The 26,109-nt window shown below is 36.1% G+C and overlaps 1 protein-coding gene across 4 annotated transcripts in view; it reads left to right on the top strand.

The window, feature by feature from the left end:
• The window catches only part of LOC132153087 (adenylate cyclase type 5-like), an 89,210-nt gene that overhangs the window by 48,904 nt on the left and 14,197 nt on the right, over positions 1-26,109 (top strand). For all 4 annotated transcript variants that reach the window (XM_059562274.1, XM_059562273.1, XM_059562276.1 and 1 more), the window contains 7 exons: positions 3,026-3,175; positions 4,966-5,087; positions 18,113-18,224; positions 19,724-19,851; positions 22,564-22,722; positions 23,253-23,394; positions 23,759-23,896. In XM_059562274.1, coding sequence (XP_059418257.1) covers positions 3,026-3,175; positions 4,966-5,087; positions 18,113-18,224; positions 19,724-19,851; positions 22,564-22,722; positions 23,253-23,394; positions 23,759-23,896 — 951 coding nt within the window. The remainder of the gene's footprint in view (positions 1-3,025; positions 3,176-4,965; positions 5,088-18,112; positions 18,225-19,723; positions 19,852-22,563; positions 22,723-23,252; positions 23,395-23,758; positions 23,897-26,109) is intronic.

Raw genomic sequence — 26,109 nt, 5'->3', positions numbered from 1 at the left:
TCACATTAGTATAAACGACACAACCCGTAGTCTCTCGCACTTTGCTTTCAGCCTCTTTTCACTCCTCTGTCTTTTTCATGAGTTCTCTTGTGATTTTTACATTGCTTTACTGGATAGTATTAGCTCACTATAAATGGACCGTTCACCAAAATTGAAATATAGTTCTGAACAGTTCTTAATGCAGCGCTTTTCAGTGTGTACACAAATCAGTACCATATCAGGTATCAACACATCTTTGTAGTATTTATTTATTTATTGTAAATATTAGGCATTTAAGATTACATTTAAAATTTCTACAGCTCATTTAAAGTGGATTGTTAAATATACTCATTTAATAACGCTAAATGTAATCTTTAGCATATCCAACATGAATATTTTGTAGCATTAAAAATCATTGATTCTAGCAGTTAGTGTTTTATTTGTAATTTATTTAGGCAAAGTAGTACTTAATTTCAATATTGGCCATTTATAAGTTATTGGCAGAAAAAAAAAAAAATAATAATAATATCCTTGACCATTCTGCATATTCTTATTAATGACTCATTCAGTGGCATTTTATCATCAATGAAGTAAAAGATGGCATGATGGATCATATTTAAATGTGAGCCCCGGAGGAGGGGAAAATCATTCAATAGTGAATTCTATTTGGTGTGATACTCACAAAAAGTGGTTGAACTGAGTTTTTTAATGAGTTTCTTCTGTGTGATGCTTCCTTAAGTGTGATGCCAAGTCCAGGTGGCTTGTTTTTGCGCACGCAGACTGTAGTCATTATTGATTACCCTTATCCACTCTGGGTACCCAAAGTTTTTTCCATTTTCTATGATGTTAGGCACAAAAGGACATTTAATGAAACTTGACTGTACTGGTTTCTCATTAGATGTTAGTAGTGTTTTCATAAACACTAAAAGCAGAAGAGTATTAAGCTTGCCCTGATAATGTCATTACATTGACCTTCTATCCTTCCACACTAAAAATGTTTGGCAGCATTTGACAGCTCCAAAAGCTGCATCTTTTATTGGACGTATTGAAACATCATGTTTTTTTGTTTTTGTATATTGACATTTGTACACTAGGAATTTTTTTTCTAAAATTCAACTATTATTGGTCCTTTTTGGACCTTAATCACTGAATAATACAATCTTTTTTACTAGCCATTTAAGCAAAGATACACAGTAAAGAGTAAAAATAGAGTGATTGTTATTTAGACCATCATATCTGACCAATTATAGAGGAATAAAGCAAAAGAAAAGCAAAGTTATGTTAACACAATCCATATTAAGGGCAAGCGTCTGGTGCGTCTGTGTTTTGAACCCTGAGGTCATGGCAGAGATATGTCTGCTGAAGTTCAGTCCAGTTCAAACAAAGATATTATGGGAATGCGTCTCGCTGCCACAGATACTAGTGTTAGAAGGAGTAAAGACGCCCTGTTCCTGACCCCACATGTTGGAAGAGAGGGAGGTTAACCCAGATAAATCGAAACGCGTTGAAACTGGACCGCTTCAAGTTGTTTGGCTAGTCTTTATCATGCACTCTATTTTAAGTTTCCAGACTTCCTGGATTTGCTTTGTCTTATTAGAATCACTAACTCATCTTGGACATTACAATGAGAAAATCTAATAAGGCATGTTCATGTCTGTGTGTACTTGATACTTTTCTGACTTACAGTTTCCAATTAATTTGTTGGCAAGAATGCAACCACATATTCAGGATTGGGGTAACTAAATGCAATAATTTATGAAAAACCTTGGAAAAAACAACATTGATGTACCACTAATTACTAATCCCCCCCCCCCCCCCCCCCCAATGTCTATTGAGGTTTTGGGGCCTGCTTTATAGTTAAGGAATTGTTTACCCAAATATCAAAAAAAATTGCTGAAAGGTTACTCACCCTCAGGCCATCCATGATGTAGATGAGTTTGTTTCTTCATCAGGACAAATTTGGAGAAATTTAGCATTACATCACTTGCTCACCAGTGGATCCTCTACAGTGAATGGGTGCCGCCAGAATGAGAGTTCAAATAGATCCTACACACAACTCCAGTCCATCAGTTAACATCTTGTGATATGAAAAGCTGCATGTTTGTATGACAAAGTCCTCTCTGGTGTCCTCTAACTTTAAAATCTACCAACATATTTGTTTATAACGGTTTCTGACTATTCGCTTTTATACTCTGCTTGATCTTTGCATACTTTCTTACAGAAACACAGTTTTTTTTACTTCACAAGATGTTAACTGGTCAACTGGATTGTGTGGATTATTTGTGCATTATTGTGATGTTTTAAATCAGCTGTTTGAGCTCTTATTCTGATGGCACCCATTTACTGATGAGGATGCACTGGTGAGCAAGTGATGCAATGCTAAATTTCTCCAAGTCTTTTTTGATATAGAAACAAACTCCTCTACATCTTGGATAGCCCTAGAGTGATGAAATTTTAGCAAAATTCAGCACATTTTCATTTTCTGGCAAACTATTCCTTTACTCCTCAGTGATTCACAATAGCAACACTTGTTTAAAACAATCGCATAATAGCCATTTCACTAAATATGTGTTAAAACGATATAAAACATCAGCTCTCATTCTGAAATGTATCATAAAAATAGTTTGGCAGACATTTATTACAGAATGCCAGGGTTGCACAACAGACTCCATTGAGTAAATCATAGATAAACTACTCCAGATGATTGTCGACGTAATCTAATAAAAACTTTATTGGAGTTCTCTGAGATTGAATGTACTGAAAATAAAACATAATTCATGAATTTGATAACACGTGGCTTCTTAAAATCACACAAAATAAGATATTTTGAGAGATAACTACATTTTTTTTAGTCCATACACTAAAAGTCAGTATAGGGTCCAGTGCTGTTCGGATTAAATAAATGATGAGAGAATTTTTTGGGTGAACTATTGTTTTAAGCCAACAGCACATATATTATCAATATCATTGTTTGGGTCTTTGAAGGTGAAAGAGTACGCTGTCAAGTTCCATGTTGTTTGATACCGTGTTCTGCTTTCTTTTCCAGCTGGTGTGCAATGTCCTGATCTTCTCCTGCACTAATATAGTTGGCGTGTGCACACACTACCCAGCAGAAGGCTCACAGAGACAAGCCTTCCAGGAGACCAGAGAATGTATTCAAGCCCGCCTGCATTCTCAGAGAGAAAACCAGCAACAGGTGAGTTAACCAGATATCATGAGAGCACATTTGAATTGACTGAAAGAAGTAATGTTCAGTGTGAAGATTCTCCAGGCACAGAAATATACACTATCATTCAAAGTCATTAGTACGGCTGCAACTAATGATTAGTTTGATAATAGATTAATCTGTCGACTATTTTTACGATTAATCGATTAATCTTTATGTACTTATATTTTAGTTTGGCCCATTTTTTCCAATTAAATTATTAACAAAGGGTCTTTATCATTCAACATAGACTTTTTAGAGATTTTAACCATTTTGCATTGTCAGATCCTCATCAAAAATATACCTGGAGTTTTGTTTTATTATGTGTTAGTAATCCTTTGTCAAACTCTTCTGCAATCAAAACACTGACCCATACTCTAGCAAATTTCACAAGATTTCAAATAATGTTTTCACCATGGCAGTCCTTAGGGCTCCTAAAGTAGTTTAACATCCCGATCAAAGCTTAAGGAATCTTTCAGAAAATATTTTCACGAAGAATAAGAATAAAACAATAAATTTGCAGCACATTGCATTTTATTATTTTTTTTCCTGTAAACACACAACTTATACCTGGGAAACAGCTTTATAGCTTATGCTGTGAAATTGTAAACAATCCTTCAAATAAAGTGCCAGTGGCATGAAATCTGAAAGGAATTCATATTTTAAAGTAAAATCCATCAGAAGGTTGTCCAGAAAAAAAAAATTGACACACACAAAAAACCTGCTGTGTGAAAAAGAGCAGTGAATACAAAAAAATTTGCATTTCAAATACATTTACATTTACCACTCTCATTCAGTCATAATTAGGCTGCACGACTGAATTATGAACTGGTAAACGACAAACTGATCACAGAACATGAAAGTTTCCTTTTTTCTTTCTTTCATACTCCAATATGTGTGGGGAAATAGCCTCAGATTTGCTTGGAATGAAGCTAAATGAATGAAAGTCTTTCAGCTGGAGTCCATTCATATGTCCATTGATTTTCAGCAAAGAATTGAAACCGTGAGAAAACTAGTGCACGGAGACATGCAGTGCTGATTCATTTGTGAGATTAGAACCACATCCTTGAACAGTACGGAGATTCATAGTGGCACCAAAGTAAAAAATAATAATAATGTCAGTTTCTGCAAGCACAGAAGCCCACAGAGGCCATTCATCATTTTTTCAACAAACATTGTTTATCAAGCCTTTTGAAAATAACACTATGGTCTCTAGATGACTTACCAGTATTAAATAACTATTTTCCTGCCACAGTTAGTGTATTATATGGAATATTTATTAATGTTATGTTTGTTTTTGATTTAATTGTTTTTTTTTTGGTTTACTAATTAATTTTATGTATTGGTACTTTCTTTAAAAAAAAAATTTTTTTTTATTTATTTGAATTTATACAGTTAATAAAACTGTACTGCTTTAGTTACTGTATAAATTCATATAAATATATAAATAAATAAAAATAAACCAAAATTAGATTGTAATTAGATAAGCAACATTGTTCAGTATTTATATATTGAAATATCATATTGTTAGCGTCTGATAGCATCACTGGTACCACAGTGGTTTTACTAAGTGGTATAGGCTAAATTAGAATGAAAGTCATTTTCTGCAGTTTCCTTCAGTTTTATCTATTCTTGACAGTAAGATGATACCCATGTCTTTCAGCAGAGAAAATGGATTGAGTAGATAGATACACATGGCACTCTTCTCTTGTTCTCTCACTCTTCTCACTATTCTCTGTTTGTACCCGTCTTTCCCTTACTATCACTGTCGTCAATTTCAGGAACGCCTCCTCCTCTCTGTGCTTCCTCGACATGTCGCCATGGAGATGAAAGCTGACATAAATGCCAAACAAGAGGATATGATGTTCCACAAGATCTATATTCAGAAGCATGACAATGTGAGGTAAGAATGACTCCTCAAATAGCCTGAAAGATGGTGGTCAGTGTTTGCATCTCGAAGCACTTTCAAAGCCTTTCCAGCCCATAGTAATCATTGCTATTATTTTTACTATAATTATGTTAGTATGTAGTTAGGTTATAAGATTAATGCTTTTCCAAAAACCCAGTGAGCTGTCCTACACAGTTACCCTCTTGGTAACTGAAAGTAAAACTTCACATGCAAACACAAAATCTGCAGCCATTAGCATGTTTCTCAACTAACAACATGACTCCGTCACATTATTAGATGTAACATTTCTGCATTGCATGAAATATTAGTAGGCTATATCTACATTTAAATTTAAATAAATTAAATAAATAAATGTACAAAATAATAAAGTAATATTTACATTTGTGAGCATTTCTCTCAGCCATCTACATCTCAGATGTTATTTATTTATTTTATAGTATTCTTTTTTTTATCTTTTATAATATTATATATATATATATATATATATATATATATATATATATATATATATATATATATATGTGTGTATATATGTGTATATATATATATGTGTATGTATATATGTATGTGTTGGGGATTGCCCCACTGAATGCTGGTTAATAGTTATTGACCGCTGCAGAACTCTTGTCAAGGAGTCGGAGTCATTATATTCATTTTGATGATTTATTGCACAAGATGTGACCTAACACACATGTTAGTGTATTTGAGGTAGTTTCTGAAATAAATAAAACAACATATATAAATACTCATTGTTCACATATTACCAATAACTCAACATATAACAAACTCTATAATAAAAAACTGTCAAATGCGCTGATATGTAGAATATTAACTGAGAAATGTATCACCAATATATCTGTGAGAATAATCTGCTTAGTAAAATTACAACAACGAAATATAAAACATATATAGAAATGAGAATGTATCATTAATACAGAAGTTAGTAATAATAGCTGCTGGAAGGTATTATCACCATGAAATGTTACACTTCAATGTAATAAAATTGTTAACATGAACAATGCACGCTGCGATGCTAGCGGGCTAAACCGCTCGTTAAACAGGATCAAATTACACTCAAAAAGATCGCTAAACATCAATAACATCATAAACACTGTTAAAGTTAACACGATTGTGGTATACTGTAATAATCTAGGTAATCACCAATATATATTGAAGTAACTTTATCACACACTTTCCTTGCACATAAACGCTGCACCTGAGTGAGAGCGCGCGGCGTGACTGCCGTGCTGAAGCAACAGTGAATAACCGGTCACGCTACAACTGTACATACTATGAATACTGCACTACGTTATTTACGCAAGTCATTACTGAAATATAACACAGATCGCAACTCTTAAACTTAAAAGGAAAGAATTCACAACAGTATGTGTATATATATGTGTGTGTGTGTATATATATATATATATATATATATATATATATATATATATATAGATATATATATATATATATATATATAGATATAGATATATATAGATATAGATATATATATATATATATATATAGATATATATATATATATATATATATATATATATATATATATATATATATATATATATATAGATATATATATATATAGATATATATATATATATATATATATATATATATATAGATCATGTTCTGGCTACTCCACTGCACACGTCAGATCACTTCCTCCTCACTCTTAACCTCAACATGGTCCCTGCCACATCACTTACCCCTCCACATGTCATCTTTCGACGTAACTTACGCACACTTTCACCCTCCCGGCTTTCTGCAATGGTTTCATCTTCACTTCCTTCCCCTAAACTGTTTGCATCTTTGGATGCTAACAGCGCTACTGATACTTTCTGCTCCACTCTTACATCTTGTTTAGACACTGTTTGTTCCGTATCTTCCAGACCAGCCCGTAACACCCCTTCTGCCCCTTGGTTATCTGATGTTCTACGAGAACACCGTTCTAAGCTTAGAGCTGCTAAAAGGGTGTGGCGCAAATCCAAAAATACTACTGACCTTAATGTGCATCAGTCACTCCCATCTTCCTTCTCTGCTGATGTCTCCACTGCTAAAATGACATATTACCATAACAAAATTAACAATTCGTCTAACTCTCGCATGCTTTTTAAAAAATTTTCCCCACTTCTTTGTCCTCCTCCTCCACCTCCTGCTTCATCTCTAATAGCTGACGACTTTGCAACGTTTTTCATTAATAAAATTAAACACATTAGTGCACAATTTTCCACACCACAATCAGTCAAGCTCATATCACCAGCAAACATACACTTATTTACATCCTTCTCTTTACTCTCTGAGGCAGAAGTCTCAAAACTCATCCTTTCTAATCACCCTACTACTTGCCCGCTTGATCCTATTCCATCTCATCTCCTTCAAGCCATTTCTCCTGCAGTTGTACCTGCACTCACTCACATCATCAACACATCCCTCCACACTGGTGTTTTTCCCTCATCATTTAGACAGGCACGTATAACTCCACTACTTAAGAAACCCAACCTCAACCCATCTCTTTTAGAGAACTACAGACCAGTTTCCCTTCTTCCTTTCATTGCAAAAACACTTGAACGAGCTGTGTTCAACCAAGTCTCTACATTTCTTACAAGCAACAACCTCCTTGACAGCAAGCAATCTGGCTTCAGAAGTGGGCATTCAACTGAGACGGCCTTGCTCTTAGTTGTTGAAGCTCTAAGACTGGCAAGAGCAGAATCCAAATCTTCAGTACTTATCCTGCTTGATCTGTCCGCTGCTTTTGACACTGTTAACCACCAGATCCTCCTATCAACCCTACTGGCGAAAGGCATCTCAGGAACCACACTTCAATGGTTTGAGTCCTACCTATCAGATAGGTCCTTCAAAGTATCTTGGAGAGGTGAGGTGTCCAAGTCACAACATCTAACTGTCATGATCATTAGATGGAGTGCCCATGAGCTTCAGTAGAGGGCACTCCAGTCAGGACCATTCCACCCATTCACCACCAGTTGTCACTTGGACACTAGCACTTCTCAAACTGTTGCACCACACCCGAACTACATTACCCATGAGTCACTGCATCACAATCACCCTGCCACACCTGCACCTCATTCATCAGCCAATTTCCTTGCCACACCTGCACCTCATTTACACACACACATAAAAACAGCACACTCACTCTCACTCACTGCGAAGTCTTGTTTAGCCAGTCTGACATTTCCGAGCATTTTCCCTGTGTTTGTTATTCCTGTGTTTTGACCTTTGGACTGTTTATTCTGACTCTGATTCTCCGCTGCCTGTCCCGATCTCTGCTTGTTTCTGGTTACGATTCTGGTTATCCCTGACACACCTGACGCCATTCCTGATCTCTGCCTCTATGACCATTCTGTTTAATAAATGCTGCATATGGATCCGAACGCCTCCGACTCCTTGTTACACTAACTACTGGGGTGCCTCAGGGCTCAGTTATTGGACCACTTCTCTTCTCTGTCTACATGGCATCATTAGGTTCTGTCATTCAGAAACATGGCTTTTCATACCACTGCTATGCTGATGACACTCAACTCTACCTCTCATTCCATCCTGATGATCCGACGGTTCCTATTCGCATCTCAGCTTGTCTAACAGACATTTCTTCCTGGATGATGGACCATCACCTTCAACTCAACCTTGCCAAGACAGAACTGCTTGTGATTTCAGCAAACCCATCGTTTCATCACAATTTCACCATCAAGTTAGGCACATCAACCATAACTCCTTCAAAAACAGCTAGAAGCCTTGGAGTTATGATTGATGATCAGCTGACTTTCTCAGACCACATTGCTAAAACTGTCCGATCCTGCAGATTTGCTTTATTCAACATCAAGAAGATCAAGCCCTTTCTTTCGAAACATGCAGCACAACTCCTTGTTCAAGCTCTTGTTCTGTCCAGGCTGGACTATTGCAATGCCCTCTTGGCAGGTCTTCCAGCCAATTCTATCAAACCTTTACAAATAATTCAGAACGCGGCAGCAAGATTAATTTTTAATGAGCCAAAAAGAATACACGTCACTTCTGTTTATTAATTTGCACTGGCTTCCAATAGCTGCTCGCATAAAATTCAAGGCATTAATGTTTGCCTACAAAACTACCACTGGCTCTGCACCCATTTACCTAAATTTGTTACTTCAGACTTATGTGCCCTCTAGAAGCTTGCGTTCTGCAAGTGAACATCGCTTGATTGTGCCATCCCAAAGAAGCACAAAGTCACTTTTACGGACTTTTAAATTAAATGTTCCCTCCTGGTGGAATGACTTCCCCAACACAATCCGAGCAGCTGAGTCCTTAGCCATCTTCAAGAATCGGCTGAAAACACATCTCTTCCATCTTTATTTGACCCTCTAACTTTAACACTCACTATTCTAATTCTATTCTTTAAAAAAATCTACCTACCTTTCTAATCTTTTTGTATTCTATTTTCTTTTCATTTATTATGCAATTATATGTGTGTGTGTGTGTATGTGAAAAGATCTCTAACACTAGCTTGCTCTATTCTTTTTTATTCTATCGTTTATTTTTTAATTTTTATTTGTTTATTATTTAAAATCCCATGCTACGTGTACTGTGTTAACCTATCTGAGACTTGTTAGAGCACTTATATATCATTGCTCTTTTTGTTGTTTTTGATTGCTTCCACTGTCCTCATTTGTAAGTTGCTTTGGATAAAAGCGTCTGCTAAATGAATAAATGTAAATGTGTATATATATATGTATGTATTTGTGTGTGTGTGTGTGTGTGTGTGTGTATATGTATATTCATGGGGGAAAGCCAACTTGGTGGAAAGAAAAGCCATGATCCAGGCAGAAGTAAGGGATCTAGAGGATGAGCGAAGAAGGGCAAAGGCAGTGGAACTTGGATCCCAGGGTGCCTGGACTCGGTGGGATCTCCCCAAGCGGAAAGTGTCATGGAATGATCTCTGGAGGCTGGAGCCATACCGAATATCCTTTTTACTGAGGGCCGTTTATGACACCCTTCCTTCCCCTGTGAACCTCCACAGATGGGGGCTGAGAGATGACCCACTATGCAAGCTCTGTGGGCAGAAAGGGACAATGGCCCATGTCTTGACAGGTTGCAGCACAGCGCTTGCTCAGGGCAGATACAGATGGTGCCATGACAAAGTTTTAACCATCCTTGCTGATATTTTGGAGCAGGAGAGAACCAGGAAATTCAGGACCAGGAGGGTTCAAAGCTATCAGGGTCCAGTAAGATCAGTGCAAGCATTCTGCAGTCTGCCCAAGCATGGGAGCTTAGGGTTGACCTAAAGAAAAGACTTCAGTTTCCTGACTTCGTCCACACTACCTTGAGACCAGATGCAGTCCTTTTCTCTCACACAGGAAAGAAGATCATCCTGGTTGGGCTTACAGTACCATGGGAAGAGGGGTGTGAAGAGGCATTTGAAAGGAAATCTGAACATTACAGGGAGCTGGTGCAAATCTGCCGCGAGAAAGGCCGGCAGACATGGCTGTACCCTGTTGAGGTGGGATGCAGGGGGTTCCCAGCCCAATCAGTCTGGAAACTGTTGACAGCTGTTGGACTGAGAGGATCAGACAGAAAAAAGGCGGTACAAAGACTCGGGGAGGCAGCAGAGAGAGCCTCCTGTTGGATTTGGAATAGGAGGGAGGAGTCGAGCTGGCAGCCAGGAGGAAGTGAGTAGTGGCTGGCCACCACTGCTGACCCGCCAACAGGAGCATGTTATGGTTAAGGGTCGAAACACTCAATGATAGTTGGTAACCATCTGATGACACAACCTCCTGGCTGAGAGCTCCAGTCATTGGAAAATGACTGAAGGAGTAGCATCCAAGGATGTATGCTATCACTGTATATGTATATATATGTATGTATATATATGTGTGTGTGTGTGTGTGTGTGTGTGTGTGTGTATACTGATTTCAGTGCTGTCCTGATAGACAGAGAACTAGGTTTTGGAACCTAAGAGTTTATAAGTGTTGTTTTATAAATCTGATAAGTGTTTGATGCACCCTCTTGTGGTTTTTAGAGAAGATAACACTCACTCATCTCTTTCTCCAGCTGACCATCCATGTGTCAAGACAGCTCTTCTGAGCGTCTACAGACACTTTCCCACTGATTACATGCCAATTTCAAAAGCACCAGACTGGTTGGACAGTCACAAGAGGCCCTGTTAGGTGTAGCCTGTTGTTTCACCTCATGTCGGTCTTTGATTTGTACTTCTGCTTTAAACACAGCTGTAATCTTATGAAGACTTGAGTTTAAAACCATGTGGGTCTCAGGTCAATGACAAACTGAACTATTTTCATGTGTAAATTGTCAAAAAAGTGACTGAAGTGCCATAAATGCTAAGATTGTTTTATTTTACAGAAGACATTTATTTTCAGAGAAAGTACCAAATTTCCAGCAATGTGATTATTGTTGCTGAAGCAAAGTTGAGCAAAGCTTTTTAACTTTATGCAACTATCAATAGGAGTACAGATGGTTATCCGCCACCTGATACTGTTCAGTACAGCAGCAGCGCTTACTAGCAAACAACAGCACAGACACTCTTTGACCTCCATTGTTTTAATGGCTTGATTTTGAGGCTTGATACCTCTGCCAGCCCTTTTCTATGATCGAATGGAGGGCAGACTACAAAGGGCAACATGAACCTGGGCTTTGTGAGCCAGTGCGCCGCGCGACTCCTGGTCCTCTGGGTTGTTGTCTGCAATCGAGGGTCTGTCTCTTATCCTTTTCCAGTAAAGCCCCCTCCAGATAGGCTTCATGGTCTGAGGAATTATGTAAGTGTGCAGCCAAGCGATATCTCGCTAAGTGGAATATTGATAGGTTTGTTATTAGATGACCCAGTGGTTTAATTACGGAGGACAGTTATATAACAGTGTCTGTGTTTGAATCTTTGCTCTTGAGTGAAACCCACACTATTGTGGGAAGAGGAGGCTGGGAGTTCTGCTCGAGGAATGAACTGATAGTTTATCTGTGCGGCACCAGCTAATTTAAACAGTAGTGAACATGAATGAAATTCTGATTTGATCTTTTCATCAATGGGGTCACGTTCTAGGCAAAAGCTAGTTTGATTAGCCTTATAAAAAAATATCATTTTATTTTATCGGTTACAAATGAATATTAAGACTCTGAAACAATTGTAAGGGATCTTCCATTACATTTTGGCAAAAATGTCATTTTCAGTTTTTGTACGTTGAACTATTTCTGATCCCCTTTTGTCACATTTCTGTGACTGAGAAAGCATGGATTGCTGTTTAGGTCTTTAATCTTGCTTAAACATCCATTAATTAGTCCTTAAGTGAGTGGCAGAGCAAACCGAAAATAGTTTTTTCCTCTCCAAATGGACTGATATCCATTTCTAGCTATGCAGTGCGATGAAGGACAACACAGTGATGTGTTTTAACTGTGTGGCTTCAACTAAGAAAAGTCTGTAAAAAATATGCTGCAATGTGTCATGTTAATATGAAGGAATTTTCTGTATGTATTTTTCGTAGCTGTTTTATCCATATTTTGAATTATGTCTTTAATTCTGTTATTTTTTATGGTTGAAGGAAATTAGCTGGAAAGGTATTGGTCATTTTCAGTGGATTTGCTCACATGCTGTAAATCTGAAATCAATTTGATATAATTTATTCAACAAGGAAACACTCCAGTTATGTGTAAAATATTTAACTTTTTTGATTTATTTCAAATATTTGTTTAATGTGTACATTTTCTACAAATCATTGGAATGGGGGGAGGCAGATTTGACAGGGTTTTATTCAACAGCTTTATATCCAATATCATAATTCAGCGGTTGTAGAATCAGTTTGCGTTCCAGGGCCGATGGATCAGGAGGTCAGACCTCTCAAGCAGTGACCCTTGATGGATTTAGGGGGCCATGTTATATAACAGGAAGTGTGACTTTGTCCAACATTCCATCCAGGGGCTTTTCTTTTTTGGCTGTAGTGGCTTTCATGCTGATGTCCCTAGAAAGGCTATCGCTGACCAGCTACTCACTCCCATTTATTAAACTTCCTGCCATTTTATAATCTAATTTTCCTGTCAACACTTTGCTAACTCCCAATATAATATAATTTGAGAGCAGCTACATTTGACCTTAGGGTTGTGGTCGCCACAAATCCATTAACATTGCTGGCAAGAACTATTGTTTTGTCCCCATCAACACAATATTTTTCTCACCAGCTTCTATGAGAATAATCAGCATACAGCATGCATAATCATTATGCTTAGTATATTTGTAAAATAATTATTTATATGCAACCGTTCAAAAGTTTGAGGTTAAAGAAGTTTTTAAAGAAGTTAATACTTTATTCAACAAGGATGCATTGATCATAAGTGGCACTAAAGACATTTATAAAGTCACAAAAGATTTCTTATTTAAATTAATGCTGCCTTTTGAACTTTCTATTCATCAAAAAAAAAGAAAAAAAATCTGGAAATGTAATAAAAATGTCACGGTTTCTGTGCATCACTGTTTCCAGCATAGATCATAAATTTAATATTATAATATAATATAATGTTTTTTAAAGCAACAAACCAGAATGATTTCTGAAGGATCATGTGACTATTAAGATTAAAATATATTTAAACAGTCATTTCAATTTTAATAATAAAAACATTGTAATAATAAATGCAGACTTGAGCATAAGAGACGTTCAAAAACACAAAAAACATCTTAGTGACCCTAAGGCTTTGAACTGTAGTGTATATTTGCATATTTTTATAAATTAATAAATTATTGATTTACAGTATATAAATGTGTATATAAAACAGTTATTTTTCTTTTTCCTAAACAATAAACTATTAAAATGTGATTTTGAGGATGATTTTTCTTGTTGACTGAGATAACAGCACCTAATAAAAGACCTAGACTGCGTTCATAATAGCCAGCAGAAATATTCCAGAGGTCGTAATTAGGCCTGTCACAATAACAAATTTTGCTGGACGATAAATTGTCCAAGAAATTATCGCGATAAACGATAATATTGTCGTTCTAAGAACAGTTTCAACTAATATAAAGATAAATGGCATAATAATGCAGGTACATCTTTTCAAAGATCAATAAACTTTTATTTTATTTTATGGCAGTCCATTACTGAAATTTCCTTGTTGTAATGGATATCGCAGCTGATGGATGCTTAGCAATGACAGACGCCTCAGGAGTGCAGCTGCCCGAGCGCTTTGGAAAGAAGGAGAAAACGACACGTGTGTGTGTGTGTGTGTGTGTGTGTGTGTGAACTCACTGGGCGCGTTGACACACGCAACCACACATCTACAGATATACAGTACAGACCAAAAGTTTGGAAACATTACTATTTTTAATGTTTTTGAAAGAAGTTTCTTCTGCTCATCAAGCCTGCATTTATTTGATCAAAAATACAGAAAAAAATTAATATTGTGATATATTATTACAATTTAAAATAATTGTTTTTAAATTTATTATACTTTAAATTTTTTCTATTTCTATTATTTCTGTGATGCAAAGCTGAATTTTTAGGATCATCACATGATCCTTTAGAAATCATTCTGATATGATGATATGTGATACTTTTTTAGGATACTTTCATGAATAAAAGAAGAAAAAGAAGCTATGTTTTTAAAATATAAATATTTTGTAATAACAATATACACTACTGGTCAGTAATTTGGGGTCAGTAATTTTTTTTCTTTCTTTTTAAATAAAATCAATACTTTTATTCAGCAAGGATGTGTTAAATTGATAAAGTGATAGTAAAGAAAATATATTATTAGAATATATATTATTAGAATTTTTTTTTATTTTGAATAAATGCAGTTCTTTTTAACCTTTTATTCATCAAATATATTAGACAGCAGAACTGTTTCCAACACTCATAATAAATCAGAATATTAGAATGATTTCTAAATGATCATGTGATAGACTGGATGTTACATGTGACACTGAAGGCTGGAGTAATGATGCTGAAAATTCAGCTTTGCATCACAGGAATAAATTCTTTTTTTTTAAAGTATATTCAAATAGAAAACTATTATTTTAAGTTGTAGTAATATTTCACAATATTATGTTTTTTTCTGTATTTTTGATCAAATAAATGCAGGCTTGATGAACAGAAGAAACTCCTTTCAAAAACATTAAAAATAGTAATGTCTCCAAACTTTTGGTCTGTACTGTATTTAGCAGAGCAAGCCAAATGAAGTGAGCAAAAAGTAGGCCCATTTCAACAGAAAGGGCAACGAAGTTATTTGCAAAATATGCTACGCGATATTAAAATAAAGCAGTAGTGCAAGTACAGTGCTGTATCACTTGCGACGCAAACATCCACAAGCAAATGAAAAGTGCTTCCCAAAGCTGGTCACTCTAGCGAGACGTTATCTCTTTATTCCCGGGACATCTGTTCAGAGTCAACTAACCTTAATCCACCAACCCAGGAGAGGCCTTTTATTTGAGCTTTTATATATAGCAACTCCATAGATCCATCAGCTATATGGAAACTTTTTATCTAAAACTAATATAAGGGTTTCTGCATGCTATATTGTATAAGGGAGGGTTTAAATTTAGACTTGGTGTTTGTGTGCTTTAGTTATCTGTGGGATAGTTCACCCAAAATGTAAATTGTCATTTCCTCATCCTCATAAAATATGAAATAATAATTTTAAGTTTTTGGGTGGACTTTTTTTTTTTTTTTTTTTTAGGGATAGTGCATTCAAAAATTAATATTATTTAATATTATCCAATCATTTGCATTTGTTTTATTATAGTATATATATTTAAAAAAATCTGTAATTTTTTGGAGTAATATGAAGATAAGTGAAGTGAAAAATGTCAATGTGATCTCAACTTTCTTTAGAAAATCATCTTTTGTGTGAAAGATGAAGAAGAGTAAATAATGAAGAAATCATTATTTTTATATTATTTTGCCATAACCAACCTGGTATCAATCAAAATAACTTTTTAATGTTTATTTTTATTTTCTTATGATCTTAGCAGTCATGGAAGTCCATGCAGTCAAAGTGCTTGTTTTAATTTGATTGACTTTTGTTTTTAAATGGCTCCTAAGAGACTCACAGTACTGTACAGTCATATGATGCATTTGTTTTGGTTGTTTTTGATCAGGGCTGTTGTAATAAGATAAAAATGATTCCTGCGCTTCATCTTTGTCAGCTTTCAGACATTGTCTCATGATGCTCTTTGTACACTTGATTTACTATGAAAATATAAAAATCATTAATTCATTACGGTGTATTGAGCCGGCTAAATGTAGCAAGAGGATCTGTTGTCCTTTAGTGCATTAGATCGTATCACGTAACTGACAGGGGTCAGTTCAGAGACCCAGATCAATTCCAATAATTCAAATAATCTAATTTGAATAATTAAATCCTGCAAAAAAATACAAATTCAAAAATGTGTACTACTAGAACGTGAAAGGGCTAAAATCTAATGAAATGCTTGCTTCATATTGCTTATAAATTTGAGCAAAGTTGTCTTAGAATCAGCTTTTGGATTTTATATATATATATATATATATATATGCCTACACATATTTAAATATTTAACCTGTATGTGTAACCTGTCTTGCACTGTTTGTTCTAATGACATGAATGATGCCACAAATTGTGGTGTTGAGAAATCCGTTTTAGAGCGTTTTTTTTCTGTTTAATATAGTTTTTACATTAATGTATTTAATAAATATGTATTTATAATATTATTTTATAATGTTTTTTTTTCAGGGTCATCAAGTGATATTTAAATCAGCTTGTTTAATATTGTTTACTTGCTATTTTTCATTATTTCTAGCACTCTGAATTTGAAATATTGAAAAATTGGAGCATTTGCGGTTTGAAGGGTATTTTTGTAAATATGCAGATAGTATGCTACAGTTCACACAAAGATGAATTGATTGAAAGCCATTAAGCAGTCAGGCTTTTTTCCTGGGAAATAAGAAGCAAGTATTCTTTGATGGTGGCAAACATCACATGAGATGAGTGTGTTGATCGAGAACAGCCTGCCTTCTTGGCCCCTTTTAAACATTTCTGGAAATCGTCTTTGATACTGAGTCTGAACTGAGAGGTCACGCTCACCCGGATCCTGGGCTGTAGTCAAACCTGGCGATCTTCATACTGTCACGCTAGCTTGAGTGTCAGACCAGCCCTGAGCTGTTAGAAATAAAGCTAGATCAATGTCAGCATTGGTAAAAGCTCTGCAGATGAATATTGAAAAGGAAAAGTCATTACAGCCCACAAGGTTTTGTTTTGTCTTTCATTCAAGGTGCACAAAGAAGAACCGTATCTGTTACCAGGCTCCCACAGGGGAATATCATGCTTTATTCACTTTCTTGTCTCTGTAGGCCCAACATTCATATAATGTGAACGTCATCTATTGCTAAAGAGAGCACACGCTCCCATCCAAATCTGTCCGCTGTGCCATTGGCATGGTAATGGAGCTGTGATGCTGGGATCATATTAGTTAGCTCATATTGTATCTATGTAAAGTCTGCTTCACAAATAGTCAATTGAAATGAATAGCTGTGGGCGAGGGTTTCAATTGTCAGCCAGGTAACTGTGGCAACCATGTAACACTGATGTGTGGGGATGAGGGCCTGAGATGATTAACAAGAATGACCTGATTTTCCATTGGGTTTATTATCCGTTTGGCAAAAGCTTTTATCCACAATGGCAGAGTATTGGTTTTATAAAGTACTGTATGTTCCCTGCGAATCAAACTCGTGATTTTGGTTTTGCTAGCAGTTTATAATTTATGGTATTTAAAACGCACTCACATATATACACTGTATAGATGTATCTACATAGATATAGATAGTGTCAGTTAAAGCACATCCCAGATTATTTATTGCGTTTGATAATGTTCTGTGATGATATTTAGATGTTTAATGTAACCACAATATTAAGGAGGATTTCGATTATCTCGAGGATAATCTCAAGAAAACATCTGTTAATAAAAATCAATGCCTAAAATATAAAAGTGCCCCTATCTGATGAAACCTCTAATTCTGTTTGATGTTTCTCTTTCTCTGCAGTATCCTCTTTGCCGACATTGAGGGCTTCACCAGTCTGGCTTCCCAGTGCACAGCTCAGGAGTTAGTGATGACCCTCAACGAGCTCTTCGCACGATTCGACAAACTGGCCGCCGTGAGTGTCCACAGAACAGCCCACACCCGCAGCCAAACAGCTTTTTGTTGTTGAAACACGATGGCAAACTGAGATGTAATCAGATTAATTCCGCTTGCATCTCACTCACACAGCTCACTGGGATAGATAAGCCCTCCCTCCTGTCAGTTAAGTGTTGACGATCATGCTTCTCGCTGTTTTCCAGCACAACTATCTCCTTGTTATATCCACCAGTGGTGGTGACTCATTACAGCCAAGTTGCCATGCATTTGTGCACGTACTCCGCTGCTGCAGAGAGATGTTCCTCAAAGGGGAAACCATCAGTTGTCTGTTCAGATGTTTGCAGACTTCAAAAAACCTTCGAGCAAAAAGACAAAAAAGCATGCATACGCACTTTGCCCTGATGATCAACAATAGAGGTTGTTGTATGGGCTGTGGGTTAAATGAAGGCATGCACTGGGGTGACATTCAGGTGGCTGTCATGAGACCCGGTCCTGCTGCCGTGAGTCCTGTGCCCAGCCTGAGGCTTCCTCTTCTGCTCTCCATTGGTTTCTTCTATTCTGTTTTGATGACTTACAAACAAAGATACCTATAGTACTTCGGAAAACACCATTTAATGGGATAGTTCAACCAAAAATGAAATTTCTCATCATTTGTTCAAAGTATCATATTTGCTGTATTAGTCTTCTGAAGTTGCACAGTGAGTAAATAATGTTTGCATTTTTGGTTAAACTATTGTTATTAAATAAGATGCCTATAGCACTCAAATATAAACAATGCTTAATATGAGATTTCAACCAAAAATTACATTTGTCATTATTTTTCACCCTTATGTCATTTCGATACCTGTAAAACCTTTCTTTTTTTTTTATTCAAAATTTTGAAGATCATTCTGGTTGTTCTTTTCCATGCAGTTACAGTGAATTGTGACTGAAGGTTGCAAGCTTAAAAAAAAAAAAGAACCATAAAAGCATCATATATGCTAAATTACGCTATATTGATAAGTTATACAGATAAGTTATCTGAAGTCATACATTGATTAACAAATAACGATAGAATTTGCATTTTTGGTTGTACTATTCTTACAGTATCCGTTATCTGTTATATCTATTATGTTGCCTTTTTTGAAATCCATTTCCAAGAGCTTTTTGTTTAGATTACTCATGTTTTCCAAAATTGGGATGGATTTTTGAATTCATGTGAGATGCCAAACTTAGAAAAAAAAAACACTGTAGAGACAGATTAAAATCTGATGTTTTAAAGCCATTTGGGAACAGTTATGATTTGAGGTTGTTTTGTCTTCATGAATCATATAAATCCATATAAAAATTCACAACCTTAAAAGGAAAAACCATTTGCAGTATGTGAAGGGGATTTTAATGGGAGAAAGGCTATGTAACACATTTATGGGAACTCTACTAATACACCTTAATGACTATGAAATTACATGTAATGCATTCATTTTAGTTTGGAGTGAAGGGTTTTATAAAACAAACAACAAAATCACCCTTTCACTGCAGGAGAATCACTGTCTGCGGATTAAGATCCTGGGCGACTGCTACTACTGCGTGTCGGGGCTGCCTGAGGCCCGTGCCGACCATGCGCACTGCTGCGTGGAGATGGGTGTGGACATGATCGAAGCAATCTCGTGAGTATTACGGTGTTACTTCTGTTTATCAGACAGGAACAACAAGGCTTTTGTATTTTGTTTTAAATGTCTCCCTGAAAAATGTACTTCAGCCAGGAGATGGAAAAGAGATGCTACAGTGAATCAGGATCTGGCAATTTCCACAAATATATACACACAAAAAAAAGTTTTCTTTCCATAATAATGTGGAATATATACTGGTTTTATGGAAGTTGTACATTTATGCACGTGTGTGCGTGCGTGTGTGTGTGTGTGTGCGTGCGTGTGTCGGTGTGCGTGCGTATATATATGTATATATATATATATATATATACACAGTACAGACCTAAAGTTTGGACACACCTTCTCATTCAAAGAGATTTCTTTATTTTCATGACTATGAAAATTGTAGATTCACACTGAAGGCATCAAAACTATGAATTAACACATGTGGAATTATATATGGAATTATATACATAACAAAAAAGTGTGAAACAACTGAAAATATGTCATATTCTAGGTTCTTTAAAGTAGCCATCTTTTGCTTTGATTACTGCTTTGCACACTCTTGACATTCTCTTGATGAGCTTCAAGAGGTAGTCACCTGAAATGGTCTTCCAACAGTCTTGAAGGAGTTCCCCGAGAGATGCTTAGCACTTGTTGGCCCGTTTACCTTCTGTCTGCGGTCCAGCTCACCCCTAAACCATCTCGATTGGGTTCAGGTCCGGTGACTGTGGAGGCCAGGTCATCTTGGTCAAAAACCCCTATATATATTATATATATATATATGTATATATGTGTGTGTGTGTGTGTAATAATTAATTAAAATATTGTTTATGAATCTTTTAAAACAGTTGTGTTACACTATAAAATTTTACCAATTTTGTTTTGTAATTTTGCCATGTTGTTGTTTATTCCTAGAAAATTGCAAGATATTAAGTTATATTTTAAGCAGGGTGGCCTCAATAAGTAATGAATAAGGAACGAAAAATAAAAAAACAGCTTTTATGATATTCAATATTTTGTACCCGGTTCATGGAACATACAATACCTCTGTAAGTGCACAGAATGAAAGTTCACAGAAGGGCTGAGCTGAGAGAGCACACTTAATCTAATTTACCTGCTTTTACTAATCGTGACTAAATTGTTACAAGCATTACGTTCTCGATAGAAACTTTGAATTGCCCTCTATGAGTTTGTCCTGCTATTCTAATTGGTCAGGTCAGTCACCCATTTATTGAGTTGTTTGCGTGTGTGTGGACGTGTGCACAGTCCTGGTTCTCTAATGTTCAGTGTCTCTGAGCAGTTGTTTGTTAAGGCAGGAATGGTGGTGACTGGCTTTCTGCTCCAATGAGCACGTGTCTGTGTTTCTCTGAGCTGCAGCCAGCCGCCCCAGTGCCCCATCACAGGAAGAGACCATTTTTCCGCAGACTTGCCTGTCGTCCTCAATGTTCAAAAGAGTTTGATGGCTTGTTTGCTGAGTGATGTTGGGATCAGAATGTGCTGTGTTGAATTGTTGATGTGCCCAGTGGAAAGGTGCATTTCAGGGTACGCTAATCCACCTTAGGACTTTTTCATATAGGGAACAGTGAGATGAGATGTGTCAGTGGATAAGGTTATGAATGATACCATATATTAAAATGCCAGGGTCCAAATGTTTGAAATGCATTATATTACATTTGTCACATTGAAAAAGAGAGAGTTAGCGAACAGAAACCAACCATTAAAAGAAAATGATCACAAATGCCCACATATTAAATGCTACCTGAGCATCGGCTGTGAATGAAACTTGAAAGGAGAGAGGAACATGTCATATTTCCTGCAATCTTATTGTGTGACATATTAATGTCTTTGTTGGTTCAGTCCTGTATGGGATCTTTTTTGCGTTTTGTTTTGATTTCAGTTTTGCTATGTTTGTTGCTTTGTTTTGTTTTTGCTTTGCTTTTTATAGGGTTTATTATTTTGCTATTTGTTTCAAGAATAAATTATTTCACCATATTCAAATATTCTGAATACTTAACCTAAGTTCTAAGTAAACATTTTAGTTTTTATTTAAATAAGACTCATAGTTGAATAACATTTTTATGTTCATATTTTTATTTGAAATACAGTATAAATCATTCGCAGATATACCTGGACATGTCGCTGCTTATTAAAGTGAAGTGACATTCAGCCAAGTATGGTGACCCATACTCAGAATTCGTGCTCTGCATTTAACGCATCCAAAGTGCACACACACAGAGCAGTGAACACACACACACTGTGAACACACACCCGGAGCAGTGGGCAGCCATTTATGCTGCGGCGCCCGGGGAGCAGTTGGGGGTTCAGTGCCTTGTTCAAGGGCACCTAAGTCATGGTATTGAGGGTGGAGAGAGAACTGTACATGCACTTCCCCCACCCACAATTCCTGCCGGCCCGAGACTCGAGCTCACAACCTTTCGATTCTCTAACCATTAGGCCACGACTTCTCCACTTTAACACCGGTAAAGTGCCAGTTTCTTTATAGATTTTATTAATTCAGTGAAGACACCACCTTCTCATTTCAGTTGAAAGCAGACACCTAATAAGGTATATTGGTTTTATTTTTTTATTATTTTTTTTATATGTAAACAGATTTCACAGTACTGACCATTTAAAACGAAGTTTAATATCACCTTCAGAGTTCAATTTAGTATATTCTCAATGTGTCATATATGATGAACTGAATTATTTTTTGTCTCTGTGGTCCAGGCTGGTGAGGGAAGTTACCGGAGTCAACGTCAACATGCGTGTGGGGATACACAGCGGGAGAGTCCACTGTGGGGTGCTGGGATTAAGGAAGTGGCAGTTTGATGTCTGGTCCAACGATGTCACCTTGGCCAATCACATGGAAGCTGGGGGCAAAGCAGGGTGGGTTCATGAACTCTGGATTCTTTTTTTGGGTCCATGTTTTCTCACCTGAAGTCTCTCACCTGAAGTCACAAACACACACACACATATATATATATATATATAACAAATTATATGATCATGAAACAATCAAATATTATTATATCTCCAGGATTATTGTCGTTATCTCAAACTTTAATTTAAATAAAATAAACAAAATTACACTGCAAGTAGAAGCAATATCACCCTAACATTTCCAATTATTATAATTTTTTTGGACTGCCAAAGGTTAAAGCATTTATATCTGAATTTTGATACAAAATAAGTGTTTCATTTCCCAAAATAGTATATGAATGCCACTTGCTCAAAATAACTTGAATGTTCATTGCTTCATAATGTGTTCTGTTTCACACACTATTAAAAAATTGTAAGCAGTACATGCTCTGTATTTACCGTAATACAATAGGATTCCATTCCAAATGTGGCATTTCCATTCCAGGGCATCTTCCTGTCTACATTATGCCTCATGAAAGTTGTTTTTATCATTTCAGGCGTATTCATATCACCAAGGCCACACTGAACTATCTGAATGGGGATTATGATGTGGAACCTGGAGTTGGTGGAGAAAGAAACGTCTATCTCAAGAAGCACAACATTGAAACTTACCTCATTGTGGGCTGCAGTCAGAAGCGGGTGAGACTTCTTTTTTATCCTCATTAACAAATGGTATCAGTTCTATTTTATTATAAAGTTGAGTGAAAAAAATAAATTTGGAGTCTGCTTTCTCTTGTGTATTTCCAATTATTCAACTTTTTAACCTGAGGCAGTTGAGGTCAACATGCTGTGATTCTCCATTAATATTCACATCCTTTTCAAGCAGAAACACCTAGCATTCAGGAATAGCGTGACTCACATGATGCTGGCAAGCAGATGAATGCAATTAAGCTATGTGGATAAATTCAGGGACATGTGACGACAGAGGACAAGCTTGTTATTGACTATGGCATTAAAAAGCATGGCCCGTAATACTACTCTGGTTTTGTATTTCCCTTCACAGAAAGAAGAAAAGGCCATGATTGCTAAGATGAACCGGCAACGCACCAACTCGGTCACACATAATAGCACTCACTGGACCGACCGGCCCTTCTACAATCACCTGGGTGGCAATCAAGTTTCCAAAGAGATGAAGAGGATGGTGAGGAAACTACACTTTTGAAAGGGCCGCATTAAACGCCCTTGTTAGATGACAACATTGTCTAAGTTGTGAAAAACAGTTGGTTTGCATTTACTCTAATTACTGTGTTTCTAAAACCCATTACTGCCTCTGTTGCAGGATAAGGCCTTTGACAGGAGTGGCTTTTTGTACTATGTGTTAACTAAGCCAAAACAATCCCAAGGACATTGCTTTAGGGCCACATGTAAAGGGCCTTATGCCTTTTGTGTAGTCCCTGTTCTTTCATTCAGTTCTCAGCTCTGGAACCCAAAGGGAACGGCACTCTAATTAAATAAAGTTGGATTGCCTCACATACCGCCCTGAGGGATTTAATCAGGCAAAGTGGAACCAGCAATTAGTTCCTGTGTGCTCCATGGGAATACCCTTTATCTTTTCTTTCTCTGAATCACCTGTTCCTTCTTATCTTGGTTAACATAGTAAGAAGGAACACCGAAATCAAGCATAACTTGTTCCAACTACAACTGATATGTTGTACTATACGTAGGACTATTTACATTTCCATTATAAAAAGATATGTTACGGTAATATGATTTTTTTTTTCTATGTTAGAAAACTTTTCCCAATCCCAGTTGAATGTACAACTGGGAGTGGGCTGTTAAAGCTATCCATTCCCATTCATTACACTTAAAATGAGAAACAGAAAATATAAAAATAAAATCTAAATTCAAAATATTGTCAAAAACTAATATTTCTATGTTAGAAAACCTTGCCAGTCCCAGTTTAATGTACGACTGGAATTAACCATTCATAGGTTGATTTCTGCTAATTAAAGCTATCTATTATTATTCTCATTCATTAAACTTCAAAGTAAAAATAATTTAAACAGAAAACATCTAAATTTCAGTTGCTCTCTGCCACGGGATCCTGTAGAATTTTATGATTTTAAATATTTCAAGATAAATGTGCCACATTAGTTTTCAGCTGATCATTAGGGCTCTAGAAAACATCAATGATACTATTATGAAATATATATATATATATATATATACTTTTTTTTTTTTGGTGTCAGTAAGAATTTTTTTTTTTTTACCAAGGGTGCATTAAATTGATCAAAACAGACAGAGATAATGCTAATGTTACAAAAATACTGTTTCAGATAAATGTGGTTTTTTTATATACATTTTCCACAAAAATATTAAGCCGCCAACTGTTTTAAACTTTGATAATAATAAGAAATGTTTCATAGCATATTAATATGATTTCTGCTTCACGTGACATTGAAGAATGTAGTAATAACAAATTAAAATTCAGCTTTGTCATCACAGGAATAAATTACTTTTTGAAACAAATTAAAAGATAAACCATTTTCAATTGTAATAATATTTTAACATTGCTGTTTTGACAAATAAATGGTCAGCATCAGAGACTACTTTACAGACCACAATCTTTTGAATGATAAGAGAGAGAAAAAGAGAGAGCAGAATGTTTCAAAATCTGTAGTTACAACATCCACCAGCAGGGGGTTGGTAGATATTGTATTTTGCTGTTGCGATGTGTTTGTCCAACCAACAGCAGATAATGAGAGCCTGTTTGTAATTATTTGTGCAGCTCTGTTAGATAGTGGCACAGATAAATCCCGCTCGATATATCCTGCTGGAGCTCAGACTAGCATGTAATTGCCAGATATCTGTCCACGCCTACACAAACACAGAGCATTGATGAAGGGAGATAAACATGGTGTTTTCTGACGAACAGAATTTCTGTTTCCTAATAACAAAAGCACCTGTTTAAGTCTGTTGTATTGTCTAGAGGCTTGCGTTGGCCCAGAAGGTGTTGGTTAGTCAAAGGAGAGAAACAAATGGTGTAACACATCAACATACTGACTGGGTCGTAGTCTCTGTCGAGTGAATACATGGAGGCCTGTGTGTAGGAGTGCACACTGAGTCTATAAATTTAGTCACTATTATTGTGCATCTAGCAACTTGTCTCATGGATGCTTGTTTTCTCTGATAATTTAATGTTTAGTGGTTCGAAATTACCATTAAATTATCATTTGATACTTAATGGGAACACTCAGCCAATTCATTGACCCTCATATCTGCTATTTATATATATATATAATATAATTTAGCAGAAGCTTTTATCCAAAGCACTTATTGTAGAGAATGGGGTTCTTGTATTACCGCGGTTTTCAGCAGTCAATACTAATACAAGTAATTTCCAAAATGAATTAA

This window comes from Carassius carassius, chromosome 11 (genome assembly GCF_963082965.1).
Source record: "Carassius carassius chromosome 11, fCarCar2.1, whole genome shotgun sequence".
Taxonomy (NCBI): Eukaryota; Metazoa; Chordata; class Actinopteri; order Cypriniformes; family Cyprinidae; genus Carassius; species Carassius carassius.
Note: the sequence above shows the minus strand (reverse complement) of the source record. Positions and strands in the feature narration are given on the sequence as shown.